This window comes from Prionailurus viverrinus, chromosome C1 (assembly GCF_022837055.1).
Source record: "Prionailurus viverrinus isolate Anna chromosome C1, UM_Priviv_1.0, whole genome shotgun sequence".
Taxonomy (NCBI): domain Eukaryota; kingdom Metazoa; phylum Chordata; class Mammalia; order Carnivora; family Felidae; genus Prionailurus; species Prionailurus viverrinus.
This window is the reverse complement of record NC_062568.1, coordinates 160,736,619-160,756,945: the sequence shown is the minus strand read 5'-3', so window position 1 is coordinate 160,756,945 and position 20,327 is coordinate 160,736,619. Positions and strand designations below refer to the sequence as shown.

The window sequence follows — 20,327 nt, the reverse complement described above, 5'->3', positions numbered from 1 at the left end:
GTCTCTCTCTTTCTCTCAAAAATTAAAAAAATAAATCACTTTGCCAAAAAATGACTATCGTCTGAGCTTTCTGCAAGTCATATTCACTAATCACCATAACAGATATAATAAGGAAAAATTGTGAGAATTACCAAAACGTGACATAAGAGACACAAAGTGAGCAAACGCTGTTGGAAAAACGGTGCCAACGGACTTGCCCAACACAAGATTGCCACAAACCTTCAATTTGTAAAAACCACAGTATCTTTGAAGCACCATAAAATAAGGCATGCCTGTACTGTAATTTAATTTGGCACGGCTTATAATTATTTCTTCCAATCAGCAGTATTGTTCCTAAGGTCAGAGATTGTTTTCGTCATGTCACTTCAAGACACTAATCACTACTTTCCACAAAGTGCAAGCTCAACAGGTATTTGATTAACTGAAACTCATCACTTCCTAAGGATTCTCTAAATAGATTATCAACGAAAGTGTATGTTTAATTCCAGCTTCTATCTGTATGATCTTAAGCAAGGTACATGACTTTCTGTCATCTGTAAGAGGAGGGGATTGTTATTTAAATGGCTCCTAAGTTCCTTCCAGTGCCATTAGCGAATCTCATTAGACAAAACCAACCACCAAAGACAGCACTATCTCCATCTAGGTCATCATTATACTTTTTTCGGACATAAGGGGTCAGCAGTCTTGTGGGCCCAATTACCACCAGTGGAGCTAGGATGGGGGGATGAGGGGGTGGAGGAGAGAAAGTAAATGAAGGAGTAAGAGAAAACAAATGAGTGGTATCACTAAAATGCCACCAGGTGTCACAATTGTTACTGTGTCACTTACTGTTCTCTGATAGAGTTTGGTATGCACAGGCATCTTTTAAAACAGCACCTAGAGCCAGATGTGTGGTATCTAAATTTCACCATGACACTCCCACTAGCCTTTCTGGTTCCCTGCATGCTTGTATTGACCTTCCTGAGTAGGGCATGCCTCCCACATGGAAATCTGCAAAGCATTCACTATTAGGTCTTATGTACTAAAATAATTGACTATTGGGGTCCCCAAATTTCCACACGGAAAACAGCAAGGGGAAGTAGAGATTTCATTCAGTCATCTCTTCTGAAATTAATCCATGGACCAAAAGGAGCAATGTTATAAGCCAGTATTGTCCAGGAAAAGTAAAATGCAAACCATATTATGTATTTTTAAATATTTTAGTAACCATATTTAAAAAAAATTTTTAAACAGGTTAAATTAGCTTTAACAATGTATTTCTAAATGAAATATCCAAAATAGTATCATTTGAACATGTAATCAACGTAAAAATTATCCATGGCTATTTTACTTTCTTTGTAGGAAGTTTTTGAAAATGAGAATGTAATTTATACTTACGTCACATCTCAATTTAAACACTAAATTTTCATCAGAAGTACTTAATCTACACTTAGATTTCATGTTTTACAGTTTAAAAAGGTGATGCATATGCACAAGTTGTTTCCAAACATATTTTCCAATAACTGAATCAAGTATCAACTTTAAGAATTTACTGGAATTTGAAATTCAGTTCATTATCACAGCCAGACTGCAGGTGCTTGACAGGGATATGGAGCTAGTGGCTACTGTATTAATGCAGTTACAGGCAACCCTGTCTGACGCCTCGATTTTTTAAAACATGAACTAGATTAGAAGACGTTACCTCTCCAACTAGCAAGTCCTTCTACGACACCCACTAGATGCTCAACTTAATGCCAAGTATTCTCTGCCCCACTACTCATCCTTAAATTGTCAATACTTCAGTGATGATCACTTATCAAGCAGCCCTTCCCAGAGACTGAACAATACTTTTCGCTCAGAGAGAAAGGCACATCTCAATTCAGGAAAAGAATGGAGACACTGACATTCAGAGATATGAAGTTCAGTTCCAAGGTAAAGGTGGAAAATCCTGACATGGTTACTTCTTTGTCAAGGATGTTTGTCCCCCGCAAAAGTTAGTCATTGTTTATGATGAGCCTCTCATGACAGCTGTCACTGCACACACCCTCACATCCTTCATCTTCCTCAAATGCTCCCTCCTAGCCTGCCTCCACAGTCTCCTTGATCTCTAGCAGACTTTTAGAGAACACTCTAGGAGCCCCACTTTAATTCATTCTTAAAAGTACTTGTTATTGTTGACACACCGAAACATATGAATAATTCAGTAAAAGAATCTCGAACCAGCCTATTAATCATTCATTGGTCTAGGTATCCAAATTATCTTGAGAAAAGTTTTTTTTTAATACGCATGGTAAGTATCCCCTCCACTCTTCCCCAAAGGAACCAATTACAAATACTACAGTTCCCTCCCTATGTCAAAGTTCAGTGTTGCTCCTGCAGCTGATTTAAAAGTTGATCTTCTAAAGGAGCTGGATTCCTAAGATAGTTCTATTTTGAGCCTTCTTCCTGTTCTGAAGCTAAAGTTGGAAGGGCTTAGGTGGTGATGTCATGAAAGAGAAACTGTTGACTTTTACAGAAGGGTCTTCAGCAGCTCGGGGCTGCTCATATGATAGAACCTGGTGGCGGAGGGGGGGGGGGGATGTTCATTTCTCATCTCTTTCCTTTCCCTTCCCTTCCTTGTGAGTCCCAATTATTATTTAGCCAGCAAGAAAACAAGTTCAAATAAGCATGCAAACATATTTACATGTTTTACTCAAAAACGAAGATTGAGAAGGAAAATGCCTCATGCTGGGGAATAATGGTGACCACCTGCTTCTCCACTCTTCATCCCTACCTTCCCAAGGACCCACCACCGGACTACGGGCAGGAAGGGTAGGAGAGACAGCTGGTGAGAAGAATCAACGGATTATTATAAATCTAGGAGGATTGGAGAGGAAAATGCTGGTGGGGATATTCAAGACTGAAAGGAGACCCTTGGGTCCCTTCTCTGCCGCTGCTTTCTCCTCCCTTTTGGAATGGTTGGGTTTGGGACTGGGTGTGTCTTCTGCTTGGGAGGCGTGTTTGGCTCTGAAGAACCAAGAGGGGCCAGGGTGGGGCCCAGGGAAAGGGAGCCAGAGACAGGCTGCTTTAGGCCGGATTCTGGGCTAAGCTCTTAGGGAAAGAAAAAAAGGGGCTGTGAGGAGAGAGCAGACAATTCCATTACACTACCTGGTGCGGAACAAATAACAGCACTGACCGAAGGAGGTCATCTCTCTCCATCTTTAAAGCCAGCAGTTGGCTAGTGGGGTGCAGGTCCAGAGGGAAGAGAAAATCTCAACACATCTGTAAACCACAACTTGCCTGGGTAGGGAGACGGATGTGCCCAGTGCAATCAGCAGGTGAAAGAAGCACTTTCTGGTCAATCCTGGGATGGGGGATTAGCTAAGAACTCTGGGGAACACGGGATTCTCTGGTTTTTCAGCTCACCTCTCCTCCAAAGCGAGAATAAGCACAGGTGTGGTCCTTCTCCAAAAAGGTGGCAGCTGGCATGCGGGTAGCTGAGTGAGGGAAAAGATTCCTTGGCCTGGGAAGGCAGGGAGAAGCCGTGGGTTCAGTTGCGGCCAGGAGCAGGCGATCTCCAAGTCCCTTCCCCCTTCTTGAAAACCGAACAGGACCGGCAGAAATTACAACAACGCACCCCCCCCCCAATAATGTTTCTAATAAAAGAAACACCCTCCCATGCCTACTTAAAAAACTGCACTCTCTGGTTGATGAAAATAAACAGGTGAACCCGGAGAGAAGCGGGAAAAGACTGGAGATGGGAGAAAGAACGTACCGAGAAATCGAGGCTTCCTCGCCCTCCCTGCACACCCCCTCCCCTCCAGCCCGGGAGAATCTGCGTGGCAGGTTGCAAGCTAAAAATGCCACACTGACAGACATCCCCCTCCCCGCCTCGCGTCCATTCTCCCTCCTACCCTAGGGTCCAGCGTCCCGGCCTCGTGGTAGCGTCCGGTCCCTGGACGCCGCGCGGGGCTCCCCCTCACCCCGGACCGCCGCCGCCGCGGGGACTCCGTTCTTCCTCTCTCCTCCCTCCCTCCTCCTCCGCCTCCTCCTCGCAGACTCCTCCCGCCGGATCCTTCATGTAAACAACATCCAGGCTCTATTTACAGTCGCCGCCGGACGGCGAGGAACCCACGCCAGCACCCTAGAAGAAGGCGGGGGTGGGGGAAAAGCGAGTGCGCAACATTTACACACGCACCCCGCCCCGCCCCTCCGCGCCGCGCCGCTCCCCTCCGAGGGGCCGGAGCGGGGCGTCGGGGGCCACCCGCGCCCTCACCCGACCTGCGCCGCTCCACGCACCCCAGCGAGGGCCGGAGGACAACCGCGGAAATGCCCATGGGCGAGGCCCCCCCCCCCCCACAACCCCGCAAGAAAAACACACACGCCTCAACAACAACAAACCCAGCCGGGCAACACACGCTCGAAGTCCGGGAGGGAGTGCGGAGCCCAGGCCCGCCCCGTGCCACCGCCCTAGCGCCCGCTGCCTACCCCGCGGCGGCGAACTGCTTGCGGTCCAGGGAGGCGGCTGAAGGCAGGCGCCCAGCGCCGGGCAGCGGCGCGCCCTCGGCCCCCGCCGCCACCCGGCCCGCCCTCGGCCCGCCCCCCGCGCGGGCGCCTAGCCGGCCGAGCCCCGCGGCTGCGTGTGCGTGTGCGCGCGCGCCGCGGCCAGCTTCACAGGAACGGCTCTCGTCGCCCCCGCCGCTTCCCGCGTCCCCGGCCGGCTCCGGCGCGCCGCCACACCGCGCCAGGAGCGCAGCGGCCGGCGCTCCGCCGCGGCGCACGGGCGCGCACACGGACGCAGACCCTCGGCGGCACGGAGCCCCGCGCGGTCGCTTGCGGCCCGCCGGCGCCCGGTCCCGCGCGCGCCCGGCCGCCCCCGCGCCCGGCCCGCCGCCCCCCACGCCCACCTGCGCCCCCGGGGGTCCTGGGCCCCCCCTTCCTTTGTTCTTCCCGCTATTTGCATGAGGATTATCTAATGACGCAGCAAGGCTCGCCACAACGTGACCGTCGCCATTTTTCTGTTTTTATTCTATCTCTGCCATGTGATAGATGGGGGGGGGAGGGTTTGGAAAAGGGAGAGAGACAGGTTTAAAAAAAAAAAAAACTTCCGGGTCTCATGACCGGGAAGGGAGAAAAACAAAAGGGAGACGAGACGCAACTCCTGGGGAAAGATACGTGTGTGTGTGTGTGTGTGTGTGTGTGTGTGTGTGTGTGTGTGTGCGCGCGCGCGTGCGTGTGTGTGTACGCGCGTGCACACGCGCGCCCTTCTCTCTTCTGGTCCTAGAAGGGAGGCTCCCGCAGCGGACTGGGAGCATCCTCCCATCTAGGGAGCCCAGTGACCCCGTGGGTCCAGGTCGCACCCTCTAGCTGTGGCGAAGCGCGTCGTGGTCCCACAGTCGCTGCAAACGCTCCGCGAAGCTGTCAGCTTGGTCCCTTCTGGCCGCCTCCACTTGGTCTTCCACCCTGGAGCTCGCGCCCTCGCTCCCAGGCGGGTGTAAGGTTCTGGGTTACGTTCTGGGAAGTCTCAGCATAAACGGAGGAAATAATAAAGTTTAAAGGCTACTGGATTTCCTGAGTTTTAAGATAGTTTGTCTCGATGCTGTTGTTTATGACAACCGCGTGGCAACGCCAGACAGAATTTAATATTCCTTGGAATCCTTCCTTTCTCAACCCCCTTTTCTCTCCCCAAAGCCGGACACACCCTTACGTGGTGTTCCAAGGGGGGGGGGGGGTAGTTATGTAGGGACGGATCATTCGTCATGGCTTGATTTATTTTGTAAGAAATTTTTAGTAAGTGGTTTTTCAGGGCCAGGGAGCATTGTTTTAAGACAGTTGCGTGCAGCAAGGTGGATTCGTCTTACACTGATCGTATTCACATTTGGAGGACGTGATAGACATGTCATTCTCTCCCAAGTCTCGTGTTCACGGTTGCTGGAAAAAACAAAGTATTTGGGAGCTCTGCCACATTTTTCAATGAGATACAAATTTTTTTTGTTTACTACTGTATTTCCTTTAGGCACTTTCACTTTTGTTTCTCTTGAGTTTCCTTTCTGGTTTCTTGTCTCAATTTCACAATTCGGTGCAGAAATGGACTTTAGAATCTACTAGGGTTCCTCGCTTCACAGGCGCAGAAACAAGGCCCCGAGCAATGATGCAAGTTGCGCCAGGTCACATAATTAATTAGGGCGGAGCTTGGACTGAGCCTTGCTCACCTGATAGCTCTGTTAGAGGGGTGGAGATGGAGGGTGGGGGATGGTTAGGGAGTGGGGGGAGGTGCTTAGTAGTGTTTGGCAGCCACTCTGCTCTGTAAAATTAATATCCTGGAAATTAAAGATGGAGAACACGACCAGATCATTACCTTCTTGGGACTGATGTGAACTGATTGCTTCTTCAAAACCCCCTTTCTTGTGTTTTGCCTCAACTACCTCTGTTAATTCAGATTTCACTTCGCTTCCCCCCCCCCCCAGAGTTGGTCATCTCACTGAACAACCTTACATGATAGTTATGAATTATTTCTATTAGAATCGCAGAGAAGATCACTGCCCCTTTGTCCACCCACTGTATTCTTTCAATATTTATTTCATGGTGCCCTTCACACTAAAGCTTACAGTTGCTGTATCTCCCTGAACTGAAGTGTAAGCTTTGAGGGCCAGGGCCATGCCATGTTAATTTTATGTTTCTCATGGTTAGCACCCCGCCTGGCAATGAATAAGTAAATTAAGGCCTGATGAGGATTTTTTTTTCCAGTAATTCCATCCTAACCATCTCTAGAAAAGTCCTACCATGTTCTTGGTGAAGGCAGAACACCAAAGATGCCTTTTGATTCTTACACTTTGCAGACCATCTTTGACAGACTTGTTATTTACAGAGCCAAGCAAAACATAATTTGTTTTCTCATATTTTTTTTAAAGCAAATGCTTTCAACCCTCTTTTTACCATGTTTGGTTCCTCTTCTACAAATTCCTTCTAATCCATACAATTGATTATGCCAATACTTGCCTTTTAACTTTTGCTTTCACAGATCCAAAAGGTTGATAAAGTCAAAACTATGATTTAACCCTGCTCGGCAATTGGTTAAATCAAATGGCTGAATTCAATGGCCAAAGACAGCATTCTTATTGAGACTGATTCTTCCTGGAACACAGTGGGGAGGCTGGCAGTTGAGCAGTATGAAGAGGGCTGCTGAAAAGATCTCATCATGGACAAAAGTGCACATTTGTACTTTAAAAGGCTGGAGAATAATTGATATATGCAATCATATTGATAGCTCAGAGGAGAGTCTGGATTGTCACAGATGAGTTCATACACATGCAGACCAATGAGCTTTCGTCGCATGTCTGAACATAAACTACAAGTATTCCTTTGGATGGGGCAAATGAAATTGGTGTTACTGATGGTAACATCTAAAGTTTCATCGCAGATAATAACAGTATGATAGTCGTTTTAAGTGTAACAACATTACCTTCCAGCAAGGTGAAGATGGACCCTAATTATACTTAAAGTCACATGCTCCCTTAAGTACAAAGCCGAACAGAGAAAAAAGAAACATAGATCAAAAATACAAGAAATACCTCCATGTTTCTTCGAGACATGTACATTCACACGTAATTATAAAGATCAAACTTTAGTCCTCTGGGGAACTACATGGTTGCTGATTAAAGTAGAGCTCTTATAGGCACTCTAACAATATATTCTTTATCTCTCCAATATACACTTAAAAAAATGACAATTCCTGGGGTGCCTGGATGGCTCAGTCGGTTAAGCGTCTGACTTCAGCTCAGGTCATGATCTCATGGTTTGTGAGTTCAAGCCCCACGTCATCGGGCTCTACTGACAGCTCAGAGCCTGGAGACTGCTTCAGATTCTGTGTCTCCTTGTCTCCCTCCCCCCCCCACCGTCTCTCTCTCTCAAAAATAAATAAATATAAATAAATACATAAATTAAATGACAATTCCTGGTGTGTGGACAATTCCTGGGCTTTGGACTCAGGTTCTGATCTCAGCTCTGCCGATCTATTAGCTGTGTCATCCTGGGCAATTTTCTCATCAGTTCTGTTTCTTTACTCATAAAACGAACATAATGTCACCTAGCTCAAAGAGAAGCTTTTAGGATTGAAACTTAATCAGAATTTAATGAAATATACATAAACCCCCCACCCTGGTATGATGCTTAGAACATAATCTTCAATAACAGGTGGCTGGAGGGGCGCCTGGGTGGCTCAGTCGGTTAAGCGTCCGACTTTGGCTCAGGTCACAATCTCACAGTTCGTGAGTTCGAGCCCTGCGTCGGGCTCTGTGCTGACAGCTCAGAGCCTGGAGCCTGTTTCAGATTCTGTGTCTCCCTCTCTCTGACCCTCCCCCGTTCATGCTCTGTCTCTCTCTGTCTCAAAAATAAATAAACATTAAAAAGAAATTAAAAAAAAATAACAGGTGGCTGTAATAATTTTTTAAGTTGTATTTTTATTTACACCATATATTTCCTAGAATTACTCTTTTCCTTGTGGCTTCCTGCTCTTGAAAATTCAACAAACCGGGGGCACCTGGGTGGCTCAGTTGGTTAAGTGTCCAACTCTTGATTTCAGCTCAGGTCATGATCTCAGGCTTTTGAGATGGAACCCTCGTCAGGCTCTGTGTTGGACATAAAGCCTACTTGGAATTCTCTCTCTCACTCTCTCTCTGCCCCTCTCCTCTTAAAAAATTCCACAAATCTCATATTAACGACAGTTCTTTGACTATGAAGATAAATACATCCTGCCCTCAGGAAGTTCACGCTTTAGCCTTCGAAAAATACATAGAAAACTAACTATACTGATACTGGTGGACCAAAGACAAACACTTGACTTGTACTACTTTATGATGATCTAACTGTGAAGCATTTACATGAGATCTGTCTTCACGAATACCCAAACAATGACAAAGCTTATGGAAACCCAAGCAATGACAAAGCTTATCGGGAGAGGAAAATGCCAAAAGACAAACACAAATACAAAAACAAGCCAAAAACCCCCAAACCCTCACATTTTAACATACATGACGATGATTACCTTCAAAACCCCATCCAATCAGACGATTCTGCAACTTTTGAAAACAGTTTTCTTGTCCAGTGTAAGAGGCAGGATTCTTTTGCATTTGTGTGAAAACTATGCCAGATTGTACCTTTGAAACAATGTTGGAGAAGTGTAGTTAATAGAAAGCACTTCTGGTTGTTAATTAGTTAGGCCGCTGTAATCAAGAACTATTTTCTGAGAAACTTATTCCCAGTCCTGGGTCAGGTGCTAAGGAAACAAAGGTGATGAAGATACAGACTTTGCCCTTAAGAAACTCATTCACAAATGTTTATTGGCTACTACTGGGGATGCAATGGTGAAAAAGATACTGAGCTTACTAGCATGAGATTGATAGGCTCTCTTAAGAAGTCTTTGATTGACACAGGGTTTGGGCAAGGCAAAAAAATATATACTCCACCCCCCCCCCCGCCCCCGCGACCCCCAGAACAGTCTTTGTTCCTCAAAACAAAGAGTAACTCTTGAAAAAAAAAAAGTTTGGTCTGTGCAGCCTGAGTGAACCTTGGAATTTCACCAGCACTAGGCAGAATTGCGAAGTGAATGAAGTTAAATTCAATTCTCCTGGAATCTAGGCTATTTAAAGAGCTTTCTGGTCTCTCAGTTCCTGAAGATCTGAACTCTGCTTTGTTCTCCAAAGGTTGATTCTAAGATGCAAACCTGACTGTATTACTCCCCTGCACAAAAACTTTCCTGGCTCTCCGTTGTCTGCCAAGCATGGCACACAAGACCCTTCGTGATCTTGCTCTGCCAAACCTTCTCACCTCATCCTTCATAACACCCACGTGTGATGGTTGCCAGATTCAGTAAATAAAAATAACAGGATGCCCAGTTAAATTTCAGATAAGCAACAATTTGGGGGTATAAATGTGTCCCAAATATTGCATGGGACATACACTGAAAGGCTTTCATTATTTATCTGAAATCCAAATTTAAATAAGTATCCTATATTTTATCTGGCAACTCTACTCTTGTCAGTCTGATTGATTAACTTACCATTCCACACTAGTCTCTTCATGCTTTCGTAAGTGCCTGGTAACCACTCCATTCTCCCCCTTAGCCACATGGTATGTTTCCATTTCTTTTCCTCAAAAGCCAGGCATGGAGTTCTGGAACCCTGCAGGTGTGAGCATGAAATCCAATGTGCTGGGGGTAGGCCTGGCTATCTGTGTGCTTTGTTTAATATCTGGGCTTCTGCCCCAGTTCATGTTCTTCCTTCCCTTTCTCCCTCCTGGAACTGGAGTTCTGCCCTGAACCCTTGGCTGGGACCCACACACAGTTTTTCACCCTTGCCAACTTTCTCCCTGAGGCTTGTGGGGCTAGATCGTTTCTCCTAGCTGCTGGCTGGGCTCCTGACCTAAACTGGATGGATTATTGAAAACTGCCTCTGAATGCTGCCACCTTCCTATCTGACCTACTACAAAGGATGACGAGATAATTCAAAGGAGATTAAGTTTGTGAGTGTGGTTTGCAAACTACAAAGGCTCTATGGTGGTAATTTCAAGCTCTTCACCTGGTCCTGTGTATAAAAGCCCTTCTTTAAGATGCTCTGGATTTCCCTTGTTTCTGCTCATGCCTAGTGATATATGATGCTGAAAATGACGTGGACATTTTCCAAATGTCCTGTAACTTTGATTAGTGCATTCAACCACACCAGCTATTTCATTATGAATGGATCTAGACCAGTGGCTTTAATTTTTAAAATTTTAATTTTATGATCGAAGACACCCTCTTTGGAACTTCATCCAGAGTGTCACAAACTATGTCATACCCCGACTATGTGTAATGAGCTCTGATATTTTCTATTCCATGTCACCTTTTAAAAATTGGTCAACCCACCAAATTAATTTCATAACCCACTAATGGATTGTGACTTGCATTTTGCTAAACACTGAACTGCACTATCCATTAAGATTTCGTGTATTAAGCAACCGGCCAGGACAATTGTTACACAGTCTACCTCGTTTGGTGCTATCTCTGGTAGGAACCACCTTGTCCACAAAAGGAGTTGAGGCCACTTCACCCAAGTAAGTCATAGTTGCTCCTGCTGATAACATCAGCAAGCTGAGTATTGCAACCAGACTTTCTAAACTGCTTGAAGTCAGTATATATAATTCCTGGCAAGGCCATTTATAGACAAGGGTAGCTGCAAAATCGTCACAAATAGCAACTACATTTATCTTAGAATAGAGGGGTATTGTTTGGGGGCAATTCTGTCTCAGACTTTTAAAATTATCCCTGATTGGTTTAAAGAGAGTTTTAGGTTTCTGAGGTTTCACATTAATTTCAGATATAATAGAGAAATGAAAACGGTCTCACTCACTGCTATGATTTTGCTTCACTCTCCTCTCACAAAATGGTGAGCAGGTTAATCTGATATTCAGACTGATTTCAGAAGCTGGGCGACAGTAGATTCCAAAGAAAATTGGGAAAATATATAGGAAGGAAGGATGGTTCAAATGGAATAGAAAGAAAACTAATTATCTAAGGAATCCTTAGGATACAGGTAGTCAACCCAGCTGCTAGAATTCAGGACTTTCTCCTACTCCCTACCTTCTTTGTTTACTTGGAGCCGCTTGATTCATTTTTCTTTGCAGTAGCATTTTAGTTTTGTTTGTTGGCCTTGAAAAAACAAGTTTCAGATCAATGATGGCACAGAAGCTGGACTGGAGAGAATTTAAGAGAGAATAGGAGAACAGAAATTAGAGGCAGCTAGTACAGTATAGACAACTGTTTGGCTATGAAAGATTACAAAGAAGTAAGATGGTAACCAAATGAGGGAAATATAACCAAGGGGAGATTTTCCTTTGCTTGTCTTTAATGTGCCTGAAATGATTCTTGTGTATACCAATGGAGATGATGCAGTAGAGGAAAAATTCGTGATGTAGGATAGTGGGGGAGGATTGGCTGACTGGGTGTTCCTGAGTCAACAAGAGGGTAGAATCTAATGCACACAGGGAAGCCTGTACATAGGAGCCCTGAGAATGCATCCTGACTGAGAGGAGGTAAGGCAGGGCCTAAGGGGGCATGCGTATAGGCACATGCGGCTGTGGTGAGAACAAGTGGAAGTTGTCTTCTGATTCTTCAGTTTTCTCAATGAGGAAAGAAGCACAGTCATCAGCTGGGAGTGACCACGGAGAAGAGAGAAAACGGTCCTTTAGCGGAAAGCGGATGTAGTAACGGAGAATGTAGGAAGGTGAATGGATGAGGGGGATGTGGGATGTTAGCTGGCAAAGAGCAAGGGTCTTCTTAAGTTCTTGGTGACGAGTTTAAAGTGAGACCAGTAGAGGTGGACAGTTGGACTTGAACAGTGTTGTGATTTTGCCAACCAGTATGAGAGGTTAATGCGATCAAGGAAGTTGAGGGAATGATTGTATTTACCAACTCTGAATTTTAAGCTGAGCAAAGAGGGAATAGAGGGCCTCAAGGTACAAATACCCTGTAAAAACAAAACAAAACAAACCCAAAACACGACAAGGTGCCTAAGATGCTCCTCCTTCTGGTCTTTGCAAGACTGGCTCCCTCTTGTGGTTCAGTCATGTTCTAATATCACCCTTTTATTCTGAGTACTTAAGGTACTTTCTTTCTACTTCTCCCCCCTTCTCTCTCCCCCCTGCCCCCCTCCTTTATTTCACACTACTAGAACGTAAGTCCCAGAGAGCAAGGACCTTGTCGATATCATTCACTATTTTATAGACACAGCACTTACTTGAACAGGAAAATCCAAAAGGTACTTGATAGAAGAATGATGAATGCCTAGGATATGATTTTAAGATCTCCGCCCTTCTACATGTGCTCCTTTTTGTAAATTTTCACCTTCCAACCTTCCTCCAAGAGAAATAAAAACCCCACCAGGGTTAGAGCTGCCTGCAAAATCATCCCTTTCAAGTCTTCCACGCAGTCTTCAGAGGGTGTGGAAAGGAAAGTTCAAGGACAGTTTTACCAGTTATACAGGCACCAGCTATTTCAAAGGTGAGCCAAAAGGGGTGCTATGAAGTCATAATAGCTTTCTGTTTTGTTTTGTTTTGTTTAAACCCTCTTTATAGAGGTTCCATTTAGATGCCATAAAATTCATCCATTTTAAATGTAAACTTCATTGAATCTTAGTGCGTTTATATAATTATACAGCCATCACCACAATTCAGTTTTAGAGCACTTTTATCACCACAAAAAGTCGCCTTGTGCCAGTTTGCAATCCATCTCTGCTTCCACTCAGCCCTAGGCAACCACTGATCTTTTTCTGTCTCTAGAGTTTTGCCTTTTCTAAAATGTTCATGTAAATGGAATCATACAATATGTAGTCATTTGTGTCTGCCTCCTTCCATTTAGTATAATGCTTTTGTTGTGAATAATATTCCGCTCTTTAGGTACACAACATTTTGTCTATCGATTTACCAGTTTGATAGACACTGTTTCCAGTTTGGAAGCTGTTATGAATAATACTGCAATAAATATTTGTATGAGTCTTTGTGTGGACATACATTTCCATTTCTTTTGGGTAGATACCTAGGAGTTGAGTTGCTAAGTCAATTGATAAGTCTATGTTTAGCTTTTTAAAAAGTGCCAAAGTTTCCCAAAGTGGCATTTACATTCCCACTAACAATGTATGTGTTTCTCTATATCTTAATGAATGCTTGGTCAGACTTTTTTGTTTCAGCCATTCCAATAGGTGTGTAGTGACATCTCATTGTGCTTTTAACTAGCATTTCTCTGACGACTAATGATATTTAAACATCTTTACACATGCTTACCTGCCATTTATATATCTTCTTTGGTGAGTGATTATTCAAATATTTTGCTCATTTCGCACTGGATTGTTTGTCTTCTTGTTGCTGAATTATAAAAGTTCTTTATATATTCTGGATTCAAGTCCTTTATCAGATCTGTGTTTTGCAAATATTTTCATTCTGTTAATTGTGTCTCTTGAAGAGCAAAAGTTTTGATTTTGATAAAATCCAATGTGTTCATTTTGTCTTTGATTGTTCTTACCTTTTGTGCTATATTTATAAAGAACTCTGCCTAATTCAGGGCTGCAAAGATTTCATCCCATGTTTTCTCTTAAGTTGTTATGTATGGTATAAGGTAAGGGTTGAGTTTCATTGTTTTGGCAGATGCTTATTCAATTGCCCCAGCATCTATATTGAAAGAACTATCTTTCCCATTTAATTACTTGGCATCTTTCTCGAAAATCGATTGACTCTGTAAGTGAAGGTCTATTCCTGGACCGTCTGTTCTCTTCCTTCTATCTAAATGCCTATTGTTTCTTGATTATCATAGCTTTGTGGTAAGTTTCAAAGCCAAGTAAAGTCCTCTGACTTTTTCTTTTTTTTTTTAAATTATCTTACTTTCCCAGGTTCTTTGCATTTCCATATAAATTCTAGAAACAGCTTTTCAGCTTGCACCAAAACAAAAACAAAAACAAAACCAAAAACAAACAAAAAAAAAAACGCCTACTGGGATAGTCATAGATATTACATTGAATCTATACATCAGTTTGGGGAAATTGCCATCTTACCAATATTGAATCTTCCAACCCATAGATATTGTATATCTCCTATTCTTGTAAGTCCTCTTTATTTTTTTAATGCTTATTTATACTGAAAGAGAGAGAGAGAACATGTGAGCAGGGGAAGGGCAGAGAGAGAGGGAGAGAAAGTATTCCAATCAAGCTCCACTCTTTCAGTTCAGAGCCTCGTGTGAGACTTGAAGTTACAGGTGGGGAGATCATAACCTGAGCCGAAATCAAGAGTCAGACGCTCAACCACCTGAGCCTCCCAGGCGCCCCTATAAGTCCTCTTTAATTTCACTCAGCAGTGTTGTGTAGTTTTCGGTGTAGAGATTTGCACTTCTCTTATTAAATTTATTTCTAGGGGCAACTGGGTGGCTCAGTCGGTTAAGCATCTGACTTCGGCCCAGGTCATGATCTCAGGTCCGTGATTTCAAGCCCCACGTCTGGCTCTGTGCTAACAGCACAGAACCTGAAGCCTGCTTCAGATTCTGTGTCTCCCTCTCTCTCTGCCTCACCCCCCCTTGCACTCTGTCTCTGTCTTTCAAAAATGAATGAATGTTAAAAGAATTTTTTTAATAAAAAAATAATTTTCTTTCTAGGTACTGTATTCCATTAAGGCTATTATAAGTTGAGTTCATTCATTTTAAAACCGCTTATTGATAGTTTATAGAAATATAATTGTTTTTTGTATATTGACCTTGTATTCTATAATCTTGTTAAACGCATTTTTTAGCTTCTTTGCCAAGAAAAAATTTTTTTAGCTATTTTGAATTATAATAGACAAATAAAATTGTAATTTATTTTATTACTTAATATTAACTAAATGATATTTGCTTAATAATTAATAAGTTAATTAAAATTAACCTTCATACTTAAAATGTACAATGTGATGATTTGATATACATATACATTATGAAAGAATTCCCACCAATGAATTAACTAATACACCCATCACCTTTCATTAATATACCATTCTTCTTTCTTTTTTGGTAAGAATACTTAAGTTTTACTGTCTTAGCACATTTCTTCTTTTTTAATTAACTTATTTACTTTAAGAGAGAGAAGAGAGCAGGGGGAGGGGCAGAGAGCAAGGAGAGAGAGAATCCCAAGCAGACTCCACGCTGTCAGCGAGCTCCATCTCACGAACCGAAGCATGAGACCAGGACCCGAGTCAAAATCTTAACTAGATGTCGATGCTTAACCAACTGAGTCACCCAGGCACCCCTGCAAACTTCAATAATTATACAATACAGTATTTTCAGCAATAGTCACCATACTATAAATTAAATTCTCAGACCTTATTCATCTTATGACTAAAAGTTTGTACCTTTTTACCAGCATCTCCCTAATTTCCCCCATTCTGTAGCCCCTGGAACTGCCGTTCTACTCTCTGTTTAATTTTTTTTTTAATTCCAGATATAAATGATACCATGCAATATTTGCCTTTCCCTTGTGGTTTCTTTCACTTAGCCTAATGTACTCCGAGTTCATCCATGTTATCACAAGGCAGGACTTCCTTCCTTTTTAAGGCTGACTAATATTCCATTGTGCATGTGTGCATATATACATTTCCACCGTGTGTGTGTGTGTGTGTGTGTGTGTGTGTCATATTTTCTTTATCCAGCCATCATTGACAAACACATTGTTTCTATGTCTTGGCTATTGTGAATACTGCTGCAATGAACATGGGATTAGAGATCTCTCATTGAAATAGTGGTTTTGTTTACTTTGGATATGGTGATTTTATTTTTAATTTCTTGAGGGAACTCCATACTGTTTTCCATAATGGCTAGACCAGTTTACATCTCCACCAACAGTGTGCAAAGATTTCCTCTGTAATTTTTTACGTATGTAATCATATTGCCCGAGAATCACAATAGCTTTTAAGTTCTTTGCTCATTGCATCTCAGTCAACCCTCTCCCTCTAACACCCAATCCCATAGCCCTAAAATAGCCTCATTCTTGATAATGTCAAACACTGTGAGGGTAGGGTGGAGGATCCTTAAATTCTTCCTAAAGACTGGAATGTTCCACTAACTGTTGTGTTGACCTCCATCTGTGGTAATCTTCCACATTCATTTTTTGCACAAAGATAAACATGTCACAAGAACGAAGTGCTTGTGTTCATGAATCTAGGATTCTTTTCCCCTTTGCTCCTATGACTTTCCTGTATCTTTGCTTCAACTGTTGACCAAGCATCCCATGGGTGTCCCTACTCTTCTTTTGAAGTATGATAATACATTTAACCTGATTAAAGTAAAACCCTTGTTGGGGCACCTGGGTGGCTTAGTCGGTTAAGCGTCCGACTTCAGCTCAGGTCATGATTTCACAGTCTGTGAGTTTGAGCCCCACGTCAGGCTCTGTACTCACAGCTCAGAGCCTGGAGCCTGCTTCAGAGTCTGTGTCTCCCTCTCTCTCTGCCCCTCCCCTGCTCATGCTCTGTCTCTCTCTGTCTCAAAAATAAATAAAAACATTTAAAAGTAATAATAATAAAAATAAAGTAAAACACTTGCCAGGAAGTTTTCTAACTCTAGTGATGATGCTTTTGTCTGTCCTGACCTATTACCTTTTTAAAGTTTATTTATTTATTTATTTATTTTGAGAGAGAGAGAGAGAGAGAGAGCAACCAAAACCAGGGGAGGGGCAAAGAGAGAAGGAAAGAGAGAGAATCCCAAGAAGTCTTTGCCCTGTCAACACAGAGCCTGACACAGGGCTTGAACTCATGAAATGTGAGATCATGTCCTGAGCCTAAACCAAGGGTCGGATGCTTAACCGACTGAGCCACCCAGGCACCCCTATTACTTATTTTGTAGTAACTTTGAAAGGGCATTCTTGTTTTTAAATTTCCAAAAGCTGTGTGTGTGTGTGTGCATGCACAGGGGTGGGAGCGGATACCTAGTGGTAGCACCTGGCTGTCATCCAGTACTCAAGTCACACTCTCAGTCATCTAAACTCAGTGCAATTCTTTTACATGTATCACTATTAATTCATTTTGCCTCCAACTGATCTATTTTTTGGAACTGTTGAGGACTCGATGTTTAATTCTCTCGCACTTACATCTTGTTAGATTCAGCTCATTTTTCCAGACCACTGAGATCCTGTGCATCCTCAATTCTACCATCCAAGATAACTTACCCCACCAAATTCATGCTTTCCCATATTGGGCAGTAAGTCACAGTCTTTATCCAAATAAATTCTGATGAAAAGATCAGAAGGGGACAGTTTACTGTGGCCTTGGAGACCTTCCTTCTAGCTCCTTGTGATAAACAGTTAGCACTCTTTAGGGATGGTTGCTCATCTAGTTACACATTGATGTATCTGTGCTTCCTTTCCCTCTACTGTAAAATGATAACTTTAGTACCCACTCATAGGGCTTTGTAAGGATTAAATGATTAAACACTTGCAATATTCTTAGAACAGTGCCCACCACAGTATATATGTTCAGGAAGGTGAGTCATTATTATTGCAGAGGAAAGGGCTTTATCATCAATGGCTTGGCCTTTATCTTCATCTTTTCATTTCGTAGTTGTGTATCCTGAAACAAGTTATTTAACTTTTCGGAGCCTCAATTTCTTCATTGTAAAATAGCTGTGAGAACAGTGCCTTCTGTACAAAGTGGAAGGATTAAATAATGTAACATAGGGTGTTTAATGCAGTGCATGACCCTCAATAAGTATTTGCTGCAGTGATTCCTATTGACATTTATCTTGGACAATCTCCTACCTCTATTCTCTTACCAAGATATCTCGAAAAGCTTGAGGATCTTCAGATACATTATGTCTATACCATTCCCCTGATCAAACTATTTGGGAATTAAATAACTAGCTGACAGAGTTATGGTTCACTTAACTCATCTTTTAAAAAACCCTGAAATTCTAAAATATACAAGCAAAATAATTAAGTTTATTTTTTAATGTTTATTTTTGAGAGAGAGGGAGAGAGATAGACCGTGAGTGGGGGGAGGGGCAGAGAGGGAGAGAGACACAGAGTCTGAAGCAGGCTCCAGGCTCCAAGCTGTCAGTACAGAGCCTGACAAGGGCTTGAGCCCACTAACCGCAATATCATGACCTGAGCCAGTCAGACACTTAACCAACTGAGTCACCCAGGCGCCCTGCAAAGTAATTCTTTAAATGTTTAGATTATTAATCTTGGACTGATTTCATGATACCCTAGACTTATATGTTATATATATGCTGTATTACAGTTTATAAGAGTACCCTGAGGACCCTTGGAAAGGTTGTGATCATTTAAAAAATTTTTTTTCATGTTTGTTTATTTTTGAGAGAGAGAGTGGGGGAGGGGCAGAGAGGGAGACACAGAATCTGAATCAGACGCCAGGCTCTGAGCTGTCAGCACAGGGCCCAACCCGGGGCTCAATCTTGTGGACCCTGAGATCATGACCTGAGCTGAAGTCAGAAGCTTAACGACTGAGCTACCAGGGACCCCAAGATTGTGATGATTTTATACACTAGGAAGCATAGTTTGATTATTCAAAATGATTATGAAGGTATATATTTGGTTTTATTAGTGCTTTCCTCTTTGATTTCTTTGATGCTGAGAACAGCTCAGGCACGCAGCCACCAACGAGAGCTGTTTCTATGAGAAGATGGTCTGCCCCACAATGGTCGGCTGAGATGTGGCATCCCGTACTCGCCCTGGTGAAAGACGATACCGCTTGCCAAATCACAGCAGTCCTTACTGTGTCATAGGAAAAGAAGTCCCAAATGTCAAAGGTAACGATTTCCACAAAACAAACAATTCAAAAGCTAATGCCTTAGAGCAACAGAGAATCAAGGCTTGATTTTTTAATGTAGTTTTTTACAAATTACTATGTGTCAGATTTTCTAAAAAGTGTCTGTGGAAGCACAATATAAAACCTTGCAAATCAAACGCACTTGTATTTTATTCATCGTGCTTTTTTTTTTTTTAATTTGGGCACATTACGTATCTTTTTGGACTCTCAGGATTTCTTTTCCAAAATGTAGATAATAATTACCAAAAAGATTGTTCCAAAGATTAGATGATGAGTAGCAAGTGCAGAATATAGTGTCTGGCACATGGTAGATATTTAATAAATGTTAGTGCCCTGCCTTTCTTTTTCGTTGTCAGTGGTGATCTTAAAAATATGAATAGAGTGGGAGAAAAAGTATTTTTTTTTAACTTGGCTCAGGTTTGACTTGCCTCCTTTCAAAGACACAAATAGAGTCCTTTATTTTGCTTAGTTTTGTTTTTAATGGAAACACCATGGTAGAGTTTTCAGTTATGGAAGGTGAGGCCCTCATTGGGGAGCTTTTAAAAAATCCTGGTGTCTACATTCTATCCCCAGACACTCTGATTCTTGGACTAAAGTATAGCTTAGGCATTAGGATTTTGTTCAGTACAATTTAATGCAATAAACTGCACACTTCAGTCAGTTTTGACAATTGATTATTCTCTTATAACCACCACCCTTATTAAAATAACTTTCCCATTACCCGGAAAGTGTCCCTTTCTTGTCACTTTGTCCCACCTCCACCCTCGGTAACAGAGGCTCTGATTTATATCAGCAGAGATTAGTTCTGACTGTTTTTCGAATTTCATATGAAATTTGCAAATAGAACCAAATAGTATGTACTCATTTGTACTCAATGCACCATTCTTGAGATTCATCAATGTTGATATCTCTATCAGTGGTTCTTCTTGTTATTATGCACAAAATACCACAATTTGCTTATCCATTCTCCTCTTGGCTGATATTTGGTTTGTTTAATGGTTTCACTGTATGAATAAAGATGCTATTAATGTTCTTGAATAAGTCTT

At 42.6% G+C, this 20,327-nt stretch overlaps 2 protein-coding genes across 2 annotated transcripts in view; both read right to left on the bottom strand.

Moving 5' to 3' along the window:
- Nucleotides 1-3,996, bottom strand: part of JAK1 (Janus kinase 1) — a 254,071-nt gene extending 250,075 nt beyond the window's left edge. The window contains exons 1-2 of the mRNA XM_047872103.1: nucleotides 3,873-3,996; nucleotides 3,385-3,481 (exon numbers count right to left, since the gene is read on the bottom strand). The gene's annotated coding sequence lies outside the window, so the exon portion shown is untranslated. The remainder of the gene's footprint in view (nucleotides 1-3,384; nucleotides 3,482-3,872) is intronic.
- LOC125171739 (eukaryotic translation initiation factor 4E type 2-like) overlaps nucleotides 1-4,295 on the bottom strand; it is a 28,574-nt gene extending 24,279 nt beyond the window's left edge. Inside the window, 2 exon segments of the mRNA XM_047868878.1 lie at nucleotides 616-711; nucleotides 4,235-4,295. Of these exon segments, the coding sequence (XP_047724834.1) occupies nucleotides 616-711; nucleotides 4,235-4,295 (157 nt within the window).
- Nucleotides 4,296-20,327: the final 16,032 nt, after the last annotated feature.